The 18,487-nt window shown below is 37.1% G+C and overlaps 1 protein-coding gene across 6 annotated transcripts; it reads left to right on the forward strand.

Annotated features, from left to right (window-relative positions):
• Positions 1-117: 117 nt before the first annotated feature.
• Positions 118-17,332, forward strand: LOC128217781 (centrosomal protein of 95 kDa-like). Of its 6 annotated transcripts, none has more exons than XM_052925157.1 (21): positions 118-226; positions 436-550; positions 6,103-6,231; positions 6,464-6,691; positions 6,835-6,991; positions 7,593-7,672; positions 8,108-8,368; positions 8,553-8,802; positions 9,114-9,258; positions 9,512-9,606; positions 9,857-9,916; positions 10,143-10,320; positions 10,706-10,798; positions 11,124-11,193; positions 11,382-11,495; positions 11,773-11,945; positions 12,647-12,721; positions 13,008-13,160; positions 15,146-15,279; positions 15,576-15,660; positions 16,369-17,332. In XM_052925157.1, exons 2-21 carry the CDS (start codon positions 511-513, stop codon positions 16,531-16,533), a joined length of 2,685 nt encoding a protein of 894 aa, XP_052781117.1. In that variant the 5' UTR covers positions 118-226; positions 436-510; the 3' UTR covers positions 16,534-17,332. The 6 variants fall into 6 exon arrangements, with proteins under 6 accessions (XP_052781117.1, XP_052781116.1, XP_052781119.1 ...); XM_052925156.1 differs by having other exon boundaries at positions 144-290; XM_052925159.1 differs by having other exon boundaries at positions 144-290; positions 11,124-11,187.
• Positions 17,333-18,487: the final 1,155 nt, after the last annotated feature.

Genomic DNA, 18,487 nt, shown 5'->3' on the forward strand with positions numbered 1-18,487 from the left:
TGTGATACCTGAAATGATTCAAATAAGTAAAAAGTCATATAAATCAATTTTAAATTAAGCAAAGTTGAAATTACATATTTTCCTTATATTTCGTTAATCGATTAAAGAAATAGATTTATAATAAACTAATCGAGTGCAGAAGATCCATCGTCTTCGTTTGTTTACAGTTAAAATTTCCAAAAATGACATAAATATTTCACAGTGGTGTCAAAATATTTGTATTTAAGTTAGTTTTGCAAACTATTTTCAGTAGTTCTGTATCATCATATTCCTTTAAACATCACAGGCAGGTGTGGTAAACTGCTATGTAATTTGTCATGTATGGAATTGTTGGCACGACATTTTTGACAAGTCTCTGCATGTCAGTTCTGTCATTTACTTTCAATTTGTATGAGTTACAGTTTCCAAATGCCTTTAAAGCCAATTATATTTCAGGGAATGAGTACTGCTTGTTGTCTCTAAAGACTGCTTAGTTTTATCTGTCAAAGAATTTTCTTCATATTTTCCACAATGGGTCCTAAAGCATTCAGCTTTCCAGAGGAGGATAAAGGTAAGTAACTAACAATTTTCTTTACACAAATTAATGTAAATTGGTAGGAAAATTGCACCCGGTGCGGGCTGTAAAGCACAACTGCCGAGCTCCACCAACTGAGCAAACTGCCCTGTACGAAATTTTCCAACCGTTCAATAAACGTTCTATTTTACGGATGGAATCATGGAAATTATGCCGAGAATGAAGGACAATAAAGAACAATTGACATGTGCTAAACGGACTAAATCTGACCGTAAAAGTGTTACATAATTGGACTAGCTGCCAATTACTGATAAGCCCAACCCACTGTAGTAAAGGTGTATCGCCCACTAGCCAATAGCAGTCTCTCTGCTCAGAATACACTTGACCATTCATACATGTATTCACTCTGCTTGTAGTATCCATGCTGTTAAGAACTAATAAAATGTTGTCTTCTAACTGGAGTTAGTTGTTTACCTAAACCAGCTAACATACAAAACATGGTGTCAGAAGAAAAGTGACAATGACGTATAATTCGGATTAACAAAGTTCACTACATTCTGTGGACAATTGTCTTTGTGTTTTATGCCATTTTAAGAATATGGATTCACAAAACAATCCTAGAATGGATTGGGAGTCAAAGGACTTGCCAAGTGCTTTTAGAAAGTTCAAGGAGCACGCAAACTTTATGTTTGGAGGACCTCTAAACAAAAAGTCTGAGGAAGCCCAGTGCAATTACTTAATGCTATGGGTTGGAGAAAAAGGAAGACAAATTTTCTCCACATGGAACTTAAGTGACGATGACAACAAGACACTTAAGAATTACTATGACGGATTTGAGAGCTACTGTGCCCCGAAGTCAAATCACATCTTCAGCCGTTACAAGTTTAAGTCACGCGCACAGGAAGATGGAGAACCATTCGAGTCGTTCGTCACGCAGCTGAAAATTCTTATAAAGGACTGTGGTTACCCAGTCGGGATTCAAGACGAGATGATCCGAGATCACATTGTGTTTGGGATTAAATCAAACAAAATCCGTGAAAAGCTAATCAATGAAGGATCAGAGCTCACACTGACAAAGTGTATAGACCTAGCTCGCACCCATGAGCTCAGCCAGTCCCAAGTGAAGGATATCACTGCAAATGGACAATTTGTAAATGCAGTCGGGAGTCGGAAACCAGGCAGGACCAAGCCGCCACAGAGGGAGACGTTCCACAGACAGCCTGAAGCCCAGAACTCCAAATATGGACATAGTGAAGCCCGGAGTTCCAAATATGGACAAAGTGCAAGGACTAACATTCAAATATGTGACAATTGTGGTAACAAACACCAAAGGAAAGACTACTGCCCTGCCAAGGGAAAAGTGTGTCTTTACTGCAATAGACTGAACCACTTCGCAAAAATGTGTCGCAAGAAGGACACTGACAGCAAGAAGGTCAATGAGGTAAACAATTTTGATATAAGATCTGATCTCGATTGTTACTCTCAGAATGATTTCTTTGTAAATAGCATTGAACATGACTCATTGTCAAACCAAGCATTTGCCAAAGTAAAAGTAGGCACATCCATAATAGACATGAAAATTGACACAGGTGCGCAAGTTAATGTCCTCCCAAAGTCACTGTACTTGAAACTAAGCTTAAAGGGTCCATTACGACAAGCTCAGAAACGCCTCACTGCTTATGATGGCAAACCACTATGCGTGGAAGGTTACATAACCATACCTTGTAAGTACAATGGTCAAACTTACAATGAAGAGTTTTACATAGTTAAATCAGGTTCAAGCCCCATATTAGGCTTACAGACATGTTTGAGAATGAATCTGATAAATCTTGTACTTGCAATGAATTCTAGTACCCCAAGCAAAGATAATGTAAATCACACACCTCTCACAAAGGATAAAGTCCTCTCGAAATACGCAGACGTTTTCGAAGGTATTGGTCAGTTGCCAGGTGAATGTGAAATTCACTTGCATGAAAACGTCTTACCTGTAGTTCACCCACCTCGCAAAGTCCCTGTCGCAATTAAAGACAAACTCAAGGTAGAACTTGATCGCATGGAACATCTAAATGTCACTTGCAAAGTCACTGAACCTACAGACTGGGTAAACAGTTTGGTCACTGTAGAAAAAGCAAACGGTTCTTTAAGGATATGCTTAGATCCAAAAGACCTCAATGACGCAATCAAAAGACCACACTATCCAAACAAGACGCTTGATGACATATTGCCAGAGTTGTCAAATGCAACCATTTTCTCAAAGCTTGATGCTCGCAGTGGTTATTGGTCAATTAAGCTCACAGAAAAGGCTTCATACCTGACAACATTCAACAGCCCCTTTGGCAGGTATCGTTTCTTGCGGTTACCATTTGGCCTGAATAACGCAAATGATTTGTTCCAAGAAAAAATGGACCATTGTCTAGAAAATTTGCCAGGTGTTAGGACAATTGTTGACGATATTGTCGTTTTTGGTAAGGATCATGCAGATCACGACCGCAATTTTGACATGCTCATGACGAGATGTCGTGAAATGGGTATAAAACTTAATGCAGATAAGACCGATATAGGCAAGAACGAAATCCCCTTCTTTGGTCACATTCTCAGCTCTGAGGGACTAAAAATGGATCCTGCAAAAGTCAAGGCCATACAGGACATGCCACCACCAAATTCAAAATCAGAACTACAAATTGTTTTGGGAATGGTCACATACCTTCAAAGGTTTGCACCCAAACTCTCTGAAATCACACTGCCCTTAAGGCAACTACTTTCTATGGATGTAGAATTTGTATGGGATATGCCCCAACAGGAAGCATTTCAGAAAGTCAAGAATGTCATAACTCAGAGTCCAGGTCCTGTATTAGCTTACTTTGACCCCAAAAAGGAAATAACTCTACAGGTTGATGCTTCCAAATATGGCCTTGCTGCAGTTCTCATGCAAGATGAGAAACCAGTCAGTTTTGCTTCGAAATCTCTCACTAAAACAGAGGTTAACTATGCTCAGATAACGAAAGAGCTATATGCCATTTTCTTTGGTTGCAAAAGGTTTCACCAGTACGTATATGGTAAACGAATCAAATGTCAGAGCGATCATAAACCACTGTTGGCAATTTGGAAAAAAGGCTTGCATTGTGCACCCCCACGTTTGCAACGTGTGCTGTTACAGTTGCAGAAATACGATGTAGAATTGATATTTGTCCCAGGTAAACAAATTCCTTTAGCAGACACGCTGTCTCGCAAATATTTACCTGACACATACCCAGAAATTGCAGAAGGTTAAGACGTGCATGTACACGCTGTCATGTCAAATTTACCTGTAAGTGATCAGAAAATGGAGCTGATAAGGACTGCCACAGAGTCAGATTCTCAAATGCAATTACTTGCAAAGGTTATTCTTGAAGGATGGTCAAATGACAGACCACAATGCCCCAGCACGCTTCTTGAATTTTGGAACTTTAGGGATGAATTGTCAGTAGTTGATGGCATTATACTGAAAGGAAACAAAATCCTTATTCCCAAGGAAATCAGACCCTTAATGTTGGAAAAGATTCATGAAGGTCACTTTGGTGTAGAGAAATGCACACAACGCGCACGCGAGGTTCTGTTTTGGCCAAATATGTCTTCAGAGATAAAATCACTAGTGCTAAATTGCCCAATTTGCCTAGAACACAGGTGTTCAAATCAAAAGGAACCCCTGCAACCTAGCAAAGTGCCCGATAGACCATGGCAAATCTGTGCCACAGATCTGTTCTACTGGAACAATTTTGATTATGTCTTGCTGGTAGATGCATACAGCAGATATTTTGAGGTTAGCATGCTCCCAAACTCAAGGTCAGTCACAGTGATTGATAAATTGAAAGGTTACTTCAGCCGTCACGGCATCCCAGAAGTTTTACGATCTGATAATGGACCATGCTATGACTCTTTAGAGTTCAACAAATTTGCAGAACAGTACAATTTCAAACACATAACATCTTCCCCAGGTCACTCCTCGGGTAATGGACTTGCTGAAATTACCGTCAAGACAATTAAGTCTCTGTTCACAAAAACAAAACAGGCAGGAAATGACCCATACCTAGCACTGTTAGAGTATCGCAATGCCCCATTACAATGTGGTCAATCCCCTGCACAGCTCTTAATGAGCAGACAGTTAAGGTCAACACTGCCATTAGTAGACAAACAGCTTAAGCCACGAGTACATGATATGCAGACTGTTAAAGACAAAATGCATATTTCCAAACAAAAGTCAAAGTTTTATCATGACCAGTCTGCTAAGCCACTCAGATCTCTTGAAATAGGTGAAAGTGTAAGGGTAAGGCAAGGAAAACGTTGGTTACCTGCTGTTGTAGAAAAAAGGGTTAACAATAGGTCATATGTTGTCAAAACAGAGAACGAAGGATTATACAGAAGAAACAGGCTACATCTTTTAAAAACTAATGAGAAACCTTTTCCCACCAATGGTCAATCTTATCAGTCAAATCCATCCACCTCTGATCTAAATCCTAGCCCAATACCTTGTCCTGCTACAGAAAAGTCATCTTCTCTAGGTAATACAGTACAGCCACAAGTATCAGAGGAAACATTTAATTCCCCTTCAGTTGAAATACCTGTCAACTCACAAGCACAGACCATTTCAGATAGCCATTGTCAGACATCTGATGATAGGGTTTATTATACAACGAGATCGGGTCGGAATGTCAAAATGCCTCAGAAACTTTCATTGTAAATACATGCTGTATTGACTATGTAAATAATGTTTTCAGGAACTACTTTTTCATGGTTATATGTTTAATTCTTGTTAGATTTTAGATATAATAGAGAGTGTTCTTACATTAGCAGAAAACCACAAGACATGTAATATAAACTATGCAGTCATAAAATGGATAAGTCAAGCTGTGCATTTATTGACATAGGAACTTAGCAAATTACTACAAGCTGTGAACTCCAGTACTGACTGTGAGAACCCTACTTCAAAGAAAGAGAGATGTTACATAATTGGACTAGCTGCCAATTACTGATAAGCCCAACCCACTGTAGTTAAGGTGTATCGCCCACTAGCCAATAGCAGTCTCTCTGCTCAGAATACACTTGACCATTCATACATGTATTCACTCTGCTTGTAGTATCCATGCTGTTAAGAACTAATAAAATGTTGTCTTCTAACTGGAGTTAGTTGTTTACCTAAACCAGCTAACAAAGTGGACGTAATATTTGAATTAACTGGAATTTGGGAACAGGATTTATCTATTTGTACATAAAATTAAAATAGAATTTATGTGTGCCAAACGGACATAAGCTGACCGTCAAAGTGGATGTAATATTTGAATTAACCCGAATTTTTTATCAGGATTTTTTCAAAATTCTGCGCATAAAATCTGACAGTAAAATGGCATGTAATATATTCAATGTAGTGGTAACTGAAATTTATAACATTCTTGAAATCTGAAAAAAAATCCATTCATAGCTTTTCACTAAGTATGCTTATTCTTTTTCTGACACTTGTTTAAATAAAATAATAATTTTTATTCATATCACTTATTATATATTATTATACTATTACTTGGAGAACTAATTTTCTGACATTTATTCTTTCACAGCCATAGTGAACAAACTAAACGGCCTTCTTGATCAGTTACATGTGGATCAGAGAGTGGAATCTGTGCAGGAGATTGGAGCTGGGGTCTTCGTCACTCTGTTTGAAGGCCTGTGTGGGGAACAACTCACTGGTATGCTGTAAACATTACCAGAAATGAAATTATCATTTCTTAATTTTAAAGTATCAGTGGAATGTTATATATGTACTGTATTCAAATAAAACAGTGGCCAGTCTAATTGATACAAAAACAATCATTGAATGGCAAGGAGTTCGTGTTACCTATAATTTTTCTGTAGCAAAGATACACATGTAGTTGTATGCCTTAATCTTGTCACTCAAATCATGCAACTCCAAATTTCCAGACATTGTGAGATCAGCAAGCACACGGGAAGATGAGGTCCACAACTGTCAGTGTGTGATAGACTCCTTAGCGGGGGATGTTCTCCACACCTCCCTTACTCACATTACCTCAGCCGAGATCATAGATGGCAGTCGGGAGGCCATCGCCAACCTTTTGGAAATTTTCAGCGGACTTCTGGAGTACATGCTGAACAAGATTGACAGTGATGCTTCCACAGATAATGGTTTGTGTTAGCTTAAATATGTATTTTATTGAGAAATAAGAGAAAAAATAATCAGTGATATCAACTCATCCTTACAAAAGTCTCCACTTTACCATAAAAAGTCATTATGCACGGTTTGAACACGGAATACTGTTATGTGTCTGATTCAGATGAGGATGACCAGAACCTGACTGCGGATGACCCAGACCGTCTGTCTCGTGACGAGATAGACAGCCTGCTTGAACGGGAGCTTCAACGGGAACACAGACTTGCTGAGGTGACAGGGGGGATTCAGAATGGAGGACCTACTGCCGCATGGGTTGAGGAGTAAGTGGAGAGTATTACATGCTTTTGTCAAAATCAAGATTAAAATCAGGCTATTCATCAGGCTATTCATCAGGCTATTCATCAGGCTATTCATGCATTTAATATACATTTGGTTGATACATCATTTATTTTAAAGTAAGAACACACTTAAAAACTACAATGCTATTACAATTGTCAGGGCCATGATGAGTTCTGGAAAATGATGTATACTCAAAATGAATGATTGATACTTACAAATAATTATGAATATATGGCTCAGGATCAATTTGTAAGTCAATTATGTTGGCAGCTGCCAGCATAACTCCTTTCTGAACAGCAAATTGGATAATAATTGATATTTAGATGTATTTGTAATTAAATTATTATTATGTTTAATATATAGTTTTATCAAGGTTGTTGGCTTTAAATAACCAAAATGACCTGGAAAAACTGTAAAAAGCAGAGAAACATTTACAAATGAATATGAACAAATTTTATAATATATAAATTCATTTCTATAACTTCACATGTATGTCGTCTTTATTTGTATAGATAATTTTCACATCTATATACACTTTAATAATAAGTTGTCTTATTATTATAATTATTACCATTTGTTTAGTCACAGCCCTGAAAAAGCCACTAAGAAACAAGCCCCAAAGAAAACAATTGAAGACTTCAAGGCTGAATCTGCAAGATTAGGTATGCTACTTTTTATTGTTTGAAATTGTGTCCTTTGTTTTTGATAATCATACATGTATTTTTGTGTACTGTCATACCATTACAATAAACTGCATAAGCTATATCTACCGGTATATGTATGCAATGGTGATTATATACTTGACATTTTAAACAGTATTTAATGATGTAAATGCCTGCAGTAATAGTGTTCCTACTGCAACTACCCCAGTTCCAGTTCAGCCATGAAAATAACACTTGAATGATCAAGCCTGAGTTTTTACATTCTACCTGGCCTTTGATATTGTCACAAGTCCATTAAAATTCCATATTTCAAACAAGCCTGACCTAGATTTAACCAGTGTTAGGGCTGCTTATCTTTGCTCATTTGACCACTTTGTGTAACATGTAATTACCTAGAGCCTACAGTTACTCTACTATCTTACTCCTGTCCTGCAGCATTGGATGCCCTGGAGGCAGAGACAACTGCAGAGTTGATTCGTGAAAGTGAGGAGATCGAGAGGCGTCTAGCAGAGACAAGGCAGATTGTGGCCGACAATGAGGCCCTGGAACGTCGCCTTGCAGAGTCAAGGGAACGGGCCCAGCACGCAACCGACAGGGCCACAGGCAGGGGAGAGGATTTTGCCACTACTGGCACAGCAGCAGGAGGAGATAGAAATAGGCCTCAGGCACAGACGACTGAAAAAGAGAAAACTGAGGGTAAACAAACATTTCATTTTACTCCATGGCATTTTTTTATTATTTCTCTAGTTTTACTTTAACAAATAAAAGTATGTCAATGTATTTGTTCCATCTGAATAAAAGAATGTGTCTTATAGTTTTAAATATTTTCATGCCTTTGTTGTTTTCTTACTTAATTTATATTGTCTGTTTGTCTCTTTAGACGATGCCCGTCTCACCAAACAGCGTGAGTCCCGTTCAGATATAATCCAACGCCTGGAGAGTGACCCTCGTTACAAGTACATGCTGCCTCCGACCTCAATTCAGACAGAAGCTGAAGATGAGGAGAGCAACGAGACATTTCGTGCGCTTCAGAGCATGGTAGAGGAGACAGCCGCCATGGCCCGTGCAGCAGTCAAGTGTGATGCCAACCAAGCCAGAAACCTGCTGCGTGACATGGAGAGGGAGAAAAGGTTGGATGGCTTCATATATGGATTTTTTTGTCTCTGTTAAAATGAATTTTCTTGGCAAATGTTTAAATATACATAGTATATCCATTTGTGGAATAAAAATTGAAAACACATGGCTTTTTTCATGCTTTGGTTGATTTTTCTGCTGAAATTTTTAATCCTTTTTTTCAAACTATTTCTTGATATCTTGTATCATTTACAAAGTATCTGTAGGTAATCATTATTAAAAAAGATTTAAATTCAGATGTAAATCCATGTATGATACCTGTAGTGAATGTCTTGAGAATAGCAGATGTTGTCTTTCTGTATCCCAGAAGTGCTGGCACAAGGCGGGCATCCCCAGAGAGGTCGAGGCGAGGTCGCCAGTATGAGGCCCCAACATTACGCACAGCGAAAAGGGCCTCACCTTCTGCACGCAGAGGCAGCCCAAAGGCATCAGACAGGCTCTCTGACTCTGAGGTAGGTGAACGTCCGTTTCTGTTTTTTCAAGATTCAGGTACATCCATGATGAATGTACTTATCATTGTAATTATTGAAAAATGCTACAAATGTTGTTTTTGCCCTGAAAAACAAGTTTAATTATCTGATAACCTGGCCTTGCATCTTCTACATTCTACACTTCTACAATATTGTATTTTTCATGCATAATTTGTAAATGGTTGAAAATAAATTGTAAAAGTCTAAAGCATATTTATACATTTTTTTTCCCCAGCTAACGCCCAGCAAAGCAAAGAGGAAGGTGTCATTCCTGGTGGAACGATCACTGACAGACTCCAGCCCTGACATTACAGCCACTTCCCCGCACAGGTATGTACCCCACCCTTGTCTCCTACATCCACTCCACCCACCCACTGCTGATCCCCAATAGAGCCAAGATCTAATGTTTCAGTCAGATCTTAATGTCTTGTTGTATTTATATAAAAATACAGAAATTTTGGCTTTAATATAATATAGAATTGACATGATATGGTATGAAATAGCCATAAACGCAATTCAACTTTTTGCTGCATTTTGAAGCAAGAAATTTGCCCTGATGCATTGAATTATCCCCTTACAGACGAAGTTATTTGGAGAGTCACTCAGAAAACACTAGCTATCAAGACAGGCTTAAGAAACAGTAAGTAGTTAAATTCATTGTTTTGTATAAAACCATTGACTGATACTGATACAAGAGACTATCACCATAATGCCTTACTTTAAACTCATGAGTTTTGTAAGAAGTTCTTTGACTTAAGTGATAGAAATAGTTTCAAAAATTATTTCATATAACTGTTAATGAATGAGGTTTTGGCAATTCTACAACATTCAATCCCCCTACAATAATGATGGATAACTCTTCCCAGGTACAAGAACGTAGTGATAGACCTGTTGTCAGATGAAGACTCTCCAGACCGTGCAAAGTCATCTAGCCGGCGGTCCCGCTACCAGGAGCTGGCCAATCGACCCACTGCTCTCTACACGTATGGCGAGACTAAGCAGCTTGTGCAGCAGGAAAAGAATGTTGGAAAGAAGAAAATGGGGGTATGTGGTTTGACCAAGGTTTAACGTTAGATGAATAATTATTAAAGTTGGTATTAAAGCTATACAAGAGTTTGTTTATAAATTTCAGCATTTAATTCAAGATGAGATTAGGAAAATGGCAGAGAAAAGCAGGGTGAATGAGATGCCATGTTCAATGACCTCTACTGGTATCATTGGCTAATTATATATACAAATCTGATGTAATGAAAAGTTTTTTGTGTTTTGATTTAAAGAGTTTTATCCCGCTGAAATTGAAAGACTAGATCTGTTTGACAGTGTAACAGAGTTATGGCTGATATTTATGCAATGTACCAAACACAGTCTATCCATAGAATCCAAAACCAGAATGGCACATGTTTGATTGTTGTGTTCATTGTGTCCTCAGTTCCTGGCAAAGATTTACCGGGAGGACCTGGATGAGTTGGTGGATGAGGCAGACTACCTCATGAGGCAGAACAGGATAACTGCCAAAGACAAAGTAGGCAGAAATGGGGGTTTCTCAGTCCCAGCAATTATTCATATTAATTTATGCCTTTCAATGACTCGTTGAAAAATTCTGTTGGATTATATTACGAGTAATTTATCACTTGGAACATTGAAATTTTAAATAAACAATTTCATTGCTTTTAAATTTTGACATTCCACATAATCAAATCACTTAATGTGCTCTTTCGTTGAAATATATTATGACCTTATACAAAAACAAATAAATTATCTTCTATAATATGGTCAAATAAGATAAAATTAAAAATGGCTAAGCCTGGTAACCCTTATTTAAACTAACTTGTAAAGTGCTGTTCCAGGAAAAGGAATTCCAGAAAAAAATGCTTGCAGGAGTTAAGACTAAGTCACAGAAAGAGAGAGAAGGTAAAGGTACTTGATTTTTCAACTCATGATTGTACTTGTTAAATAGACTAAACACAAAAACAAATACATGCTAATTTCATTCTGTAAACAAATGTTTTGACCCTCTCAAGAAGCGAGTATGAAATGTAGATAGTGCTATATTTTTTAGTTAACTAGTTGATGCCTGGTATGATTCCCCTGTTTTGTAACCCTAGGTCCGGCTGTGTTGAAGAAGAAGACCCGGCCCCTCCAGCCCCACATCATGGCCAGCAAGCTGAAGAAGGCAACACCAAGTGGCAGTGTCCTCAAACCTGTCAAGAAACCACCTTGTAAGTACATCAGTGTCCCCAAAATAAATCAATTTATTTTTATAAAAAATGTAAATATTTGGTCGTGTGGGCCATTGTAAGATGTTACTTTGTTAGTCATGACTGGCATATAATGATTCTGAGGCTCCACCAGAGGCACATTCTTATGAATGGACTCTTAAGATGGACATGAGTATTGATGTGTATACAGTAAAAGAATTCAAGCATGACTCTTGTTCTCACAATGGATTCTAATACAAATGAATATAAACTAACTGAGCTATTATTCCCCTCGCAGTGACAGTCCGGGATGATGAGGACCTATTGCCAGTGTTGCTAGAGGAGTTCCCCCATCTGCACCTGTCACTACACACCTGGCACGAATTGTGGCGCCGGGGACTCAACCAGATAGAGAAAATTACTCGTGCACACCAGGAGGTCCACAGGAAGAAGTCACATGCTCAAAACCAGGTATGGCAGGCTGACTTTTTTTATGCAATATATTAATTTTTGGCGGGCTTGCTGGTTTTTTTTTTGCAATATGTTTAATTTTGGCAGTAAATGTATAAGATATGACCATGTATCTTGGTACACATGATGGCTCTGACGATGCACACATGTATAGTGAGTCCCATAACTCTGGCTAATATTGTCTTGTTGAAGAACTGAGTTAAAGATCAATGTAGACATCCACTTTCAGGGCTTTGTTTTATACTACTATGGTACAAATATATTATGTTTGTGTCTCCATTCTAGCATAAGATTTTGTTATAAAGATCTATTTGTAAAACTGTTTCCTTTTTTTGTAGCAAGACCTAGTTTAGCTTTCCCTTTTATATAAGTATAACTAACACCATTTTAAAACATTGAGATTGAGTGCGGTCGATTGGTGAATTTCATAACAACATTCTTAAAAATAATAATGACCATGTAGATTTTACTGCAGTTCTATAATAATGTCTTGATAACCATTGCCATTTGCAGAGACAGGAAATCATGTTTGATTCTTGGACAATATTCCATTACTTTATATTGTAGATTTTTATTACAATTTGACTGTCGTAAATGGAGGAAGCTGAAAAAAATCAGGAGATCATGGTGAACATCTCGACAAGATTCCTGTACAATATTTGTTATAGTTTTTTATTACATTCTGACTTTCGTATTTCCAGCTTGAGGAAGCAGAGAAGAGGCAGGAGATCATGGTGAACATTGTCAAGAAGGAGCTGGAGCATGAACAGAGACTGGTACAGGGCTCACCAGTCATTATTTATGAATAAACTTACCTACCATTATGTTTGTTGTAACATGGATGTGATGAAGGCTTATCATAACACACAAATCAATTTTAATTTTAAGTGCACATGTTGATTTTACATATGCTGGAAATTCAAGCCTACCATTATTTTTCAAATTGCCTGACATAAATACCAAACTAAAATAATACTAAATCTAAATGCACTAGAATGTGAATTTTGATACAAAATCTTTGTTTATAATAACAAAGCATAAAAAAACTAATTAATTTTACAGAAAGATGTAAAGGATCGAAGAGTGAATGCTGTATCGACACGTAACAAGCTCCATGAACGGCGTATCCAGTCTGCACGTTCACGTCACTACTATGACGAGTACCAGGTCCGCATGCGAGCCAAGATGCTCAAGAGACGAACCCGGGAGGAGATGGTAGGCACATTAACTTAACACTTCACATTTCATTTTTTTATTAAGTAATTGTTAGAATGTTTGCCCTTGGACTTTGCAATGAAGGTAAGGCCTAAAAAAATAAATTGTGTGGTTCGGGTAACATGGTCCCCAAGAATAGGTAGGGTAGGTCGTTTTTTTGTTGTTGTTTTTTGTGTTTTTTTAGTTTGGTACAGGTTTGTTTGCTTTGTTTTTTGTCCTTTTTCAACATAATTTTAGTTATATAAGGACATTGCTGAGCATCGCTGCAGTTAGGTGGTGTGTCATTGCTAGTTTTGTTGTCATTCGTCACACACTTCCGAAAGCAAAACATATTGATAATTAAATGTGACAATACTGACCTGCTTCAGCATCTCAAAAACATTTCTCTGCCATTTTCCAAGAAGTAAAGTTAGAAATAATTTATAAACTGTACAAATGGCAACAGACCCAGGTTTCAGTCCCAGTTTAAAAGAAGTCACATTTTGTCAGGCACCAGCCTATGTCAGGACTCCCAGTATTTTATAATTCCTTTCCATACTAGTAGTATGTTTGTCCTGCTGCTATTTTATTTAAACTATTTTTTATGATTGCATCTGACAACATGACAAGTGAAAAGGGTCATGCCTTGTCCTGCAGTGGTGGGTGGGGTATATTATTTAAAATTAGACCGGCATTCAATCTTATGTGTGGGAAAACTTATACTATTATCCAAGTTACATTTTGTTCCATTGTATATACCTTACTCTGAAGAGCCAAAAGTCGGAGAATTTCTTGATAAATTGTACGACAGGAATATCGTACAGCTGTTCTTCATACAAATGGGTCCATGGCCCCTTGTCGGATGTTGACATGTCAATCTCGGATACAGATCCCGGCTCGAACAAAAACATTATCTCTACATATTCGAAACTCATCTTGGGTGTTATGAGCTTAAACTCCCGACGTTCTGGAGTGTTTTTTTTCACAAGTTGCACCAAAAAAAACCCAGTAGGGTCGGCGATATTTTCCAGGTAGGGTCGGGTGACCCGAACCACACAATTTATTTTTTTAGGCCTAAGTGTTTTTAAGGCAATTGAAAACAGTTAATTGGTAATTCTTGTAAGCTTTAAAACAATTTAAAAAATTATAAACCTTGTGAATGTGTTAGTGAATTGTCCAAATAATTATTGATTGCTTATTTTGTAAATGCACTGAGATATTCAAAAGTGACCTTAAATAATTATTTCACAAGCAGTCACAGTGCAAAAAATTAGTTATTATGTCTCCCCAATAAATGATATGACATATTGCTTTTCCTGGAGTAATCTGTCTGTCCGTCACAAATCACGTCCGCTCCATATCTCTTGAACTGCTTAAAGGATTTTGAAATAACAAATGCTCACCATATTGAGACGATGTGCAGAGCCCATGGGACAGCCGGCTCCATTCAAAGTCAAGGTCACACTTAAAGGTCATATGACTTCATTTTGTGTCCGCTCTATATCGCTTGAACCGCTTGAAGATTTTGAAATGACTGAGCACAAATGTTTACCATATAAATGAGATTGGTTCAAGGTCATAGTCATACTTCAAAGGTCATATGCCTATATTTTGTGTCCACTCCATATATCTGTCACCTCTTGAAGAATTATGAAATAACTTGCCACAAATGTCCACCATATTGAGACGATGTGACAGCAAGCATCTAGTTTCAATCATAACAGAGGATCATATTTCTAATTTTTAGTTTTGTTTTTAACGTAAAGAGTGAGTTGTTGTTAAAACCCTGGCGTGGATGTTGTCATGCAACATTTCATTGTTGACCATGTCTTCATGAACAGTTTATTTACATAAAAAATTGTACAGATAAATACTCTAAAAATGAACATGTTTGCAAGGCTAAAATGTATCTTCATTTAGCTTCAAAGATATGGCAACAAGTGTCAGCAAGAAATTTAAAATTTCAAAGTAAATGTTATAGCTGAATGCCTGTTCTCTTTTTACAGATGTTCAAGAAGTTATTTGAGGATGGCCTGGCGATACAGAAAGAGAGGATTCATGAACTGAGGAAGTATGCACGGGAACACCGCAACTCTGAGGCTCGCACACAGAGGGACCAAATAGAGTCCATGGAAAACTAGTATCCTTATATGTCATAGCTAGGGATGTGAAGTATGGGTGGTTTTACATATTACACAAGACTTTGCCTATTCCACATGGAATGTGTATGTGTACATGCAGGAAGTATATGCTGGTAAGGGTCATATGAGAGGTATCTAAAAAATACTAGCAGATTTTATTGAATCATTCTTTTGACATTACATAATCTACAAACACATGCACAAAACATAGTTACAATCGCAGAAGAATCAATGATATTTGATGTAAATGTTTATCTACCAAACCAATGTATGTTCCTTGACCACGTGCTCCCAGCTACCGTGACCAGTTCCACATGTTGGCTGACAACATCAAGCAGGAGAAGGTCGAGCTCACTGTCCGTGAGAAGGCTCAACAAAAGGTACGTAATTGTGGACATGAAAGAGGATTATAGTGCCCCAACAATAGAACATGCTTTTGAAATCTGGTGTGTTTTTTTACCCTTTCTTTTTATATTTATTTTTTTTTATGCAAAATTAATATACATATGTTTAAAGATTTCATTTCATTTATTGGTTTTAAATTGATTGTCTTAAGAATTTTGAGAAGATATAACTGGCATTATCTCTCACAAAGTAGTGTTTTATTATAAAATAAATGTTTTGTTTATTTCTTAGTCAGTTATAAGTTTCTTTGCATATTATAAACATATGGTGACACATCTAATGTGAAAATGATGACATTTTGTCATAAAGACATTCAAACACAAATATGGAACATTAATTTACTAAGTTACCTAAAAGTTATTATTAAGAATAAGATAATAATTTAAAAATAATTTTTTGAATTGCCTGATTTAGTTCTGTATAAAAGATTTCTTGATAATTATGGTACTGGTATTATCTTTTTTCCTTAAGAATAGCTGAGTTCATTCTATTTTCTCTCTGGTAGCTACATCAGTACTTAAACATTTTGAGGGATCAGCGCTAAAACAGACGCAACTCTAAAGAAATAGACTGTGCAGAGCCCTCAATTTAAATGATCATAGGTGTTTTTCTTCTGTTAATTCTGTTAATTTAAAGATCACACAGGCAGTAGTACTGTATTATGAATATTTCCACCCCCACAGGTGATGGACACGATGAAAAAGGAACTCCGTAAGAAGATGGAGAAGGAGATACGGACCCTGCAGGAGCAACTAGTCCGGGATGATGACGACATCTATTTCCGACAGCTAGACTCTGACCGTGTCATACGTGACCTTAAACTAGCCAAATACCAGGTCACTGTTTAACAGTGGCCATTGAAGACTTTTGGCTCTGATAAGCCATTTGTGTAGGGGAATTGTGATATTTATTTTGATCTGACAATAGGCAGTCACATGTGTTACTGCTGCACTCAACACAGCTGATATGGTGATATTTATTGAAGGTAAACAATGTATTACTTAGTGTTTCACTTTTTATTTTTTGTGATTTTCCATAATGGAAAACTTCTTGTACAATTTTGTTGTGTGCTGTTCACTCAAGTTTGATCCATTTGACTGACACGTGTGTGTCCAATTATCAGCTTTTGTGTGATGGCATTTTGAACTGTGTATTCTACACTTCTCAGATAAACCAAATGTATTCACATTGGTTTTCATTAATCAATAAATTTGGTTCCATATGATTATTGAAAATGGAATGTAAATCATAAAGAAGCTAAATCTCATGTTTGATTCCTACTTCTCAGGGCCTTTAATAGATTACAGCAGTATGTGACAACTGAGTGTTTTTAATATTTAGAAAGATAAATTATTTACGACAAAAAAATCTTATGAAAAGATATGAATATACTATGATTTGGGTCTTAATGCTTGATATGTCTAATGTCTTATGTATACGTCTTTTTTGCCAGAAATACATTTATAAATTGTGTAGATATAAGGTACTGCCATTTATATATACATGTTAATCATAATGGAGGTCGGACAAATTATAAAATACTTTATATGATATTGACAAATGTTTGTACTTTTTTGTTAATCATGTTGTTTTAACTGTGAAATATTATTTTGTAGATATGCAAGTCAAATAAAAGCATAAAATGTTTCTTCGCCTTAAAATGCTTCAACAGATTGTTGAACCTCCAAGGCAATATACCGTAATGGAAATACTTTGACTCTTGTTTCTCCTCAACAATTCTCCAGACCAACACCTTTTATAGTGGATCAAGCAAAAGTTATAAAGCTCTGCCTATTATATTACTTGTAGCTTTGTAAAATTGCAAAACCATTAAAAGCCATAGTCCATGAGGTTGTTGGAACAGGATGCCAACGTGAGCAAACTGAAGGCCACCAGTGAGTAGTTCACAGACATCACATCACATTAATACATGCACTGTAGTCATCCAGACTGGGCAGTGAAAATCTGTTCACTGAACTAGTTTGTTCTTTCAAATCAAGTTATTGGTGTCTGTTTATTAACAACTGTGCAAGTGAAGTTAGTCAAAATTCACCCATTCAAAATCAGCTCAATTCTTTCCGCCACAACTGCATAAAGCTGTGGTTCCTGTTGGCAACATGAGGCCTGGTAGTGAGGGCGTTGTATTCAGGGGTTAACAAACCCTGTGAAAGCATTGCCTAATATTTCATATGGTTTTTAGCTCTACTGGCCAAAGGCCAGAAGAGCTTATGCGATGGTAATGTGTACGTAGTATGTGCATCCGTGCATCTGTAAACAATTGCTTGTGAACACGATACAGTCTTCAGTTTTGATTGTATCTCGATGAAACTTGTATAGTATTTAGATATCCATTAGAGCTGGGTTCCTTTCGAAAACCAGCCAGATCCGCCCATGCATGCCTAGATTATGGCCCTTGATAGTATAAAAAAATGCTGTTGTGTAAACAATTGGTTGTAAACAATTGGTTGTGAACACCGTACAGTCTTCAGTTTTTATTGTATCTCAATGAAACTTGTACAGTATCTAGATATCCATTAGAGCTCGGTTCCTTTCGAAAACCAGCCAGATCCGCCCATGAATGCCTAGATTATGGGCCATGAAAGTTTTAAAGAAATGCTCTCTATTTTTAGCCAGGTCTGCATGAGCGAATTCTATTTTTAGCCAAGTTTACATGTACATGTAAATTCAAGTCTAGAGTTAAGGGAGACAATTTGCAAGTCTAGGATTTTGAGAGACAATTTGCTTTTTGCTTCTGCAGCTGATTTTGTGAATTACTCTGCCTTATTCTTGTTGAAAGCCCAA

The sequence above is a fragment of the Mya arenaria genome, chromosome 14, assembly GCF_026914265.1.
Source record: "Mya arenaria isolate MELC-2E11 chromosome 14, ASM2691426v1".
Lineage (NCBI taxonomy): Eukaryota > Metazoa > Mollusca > Bivalvia > Myida > Myidae > Mya > Mya arenaria.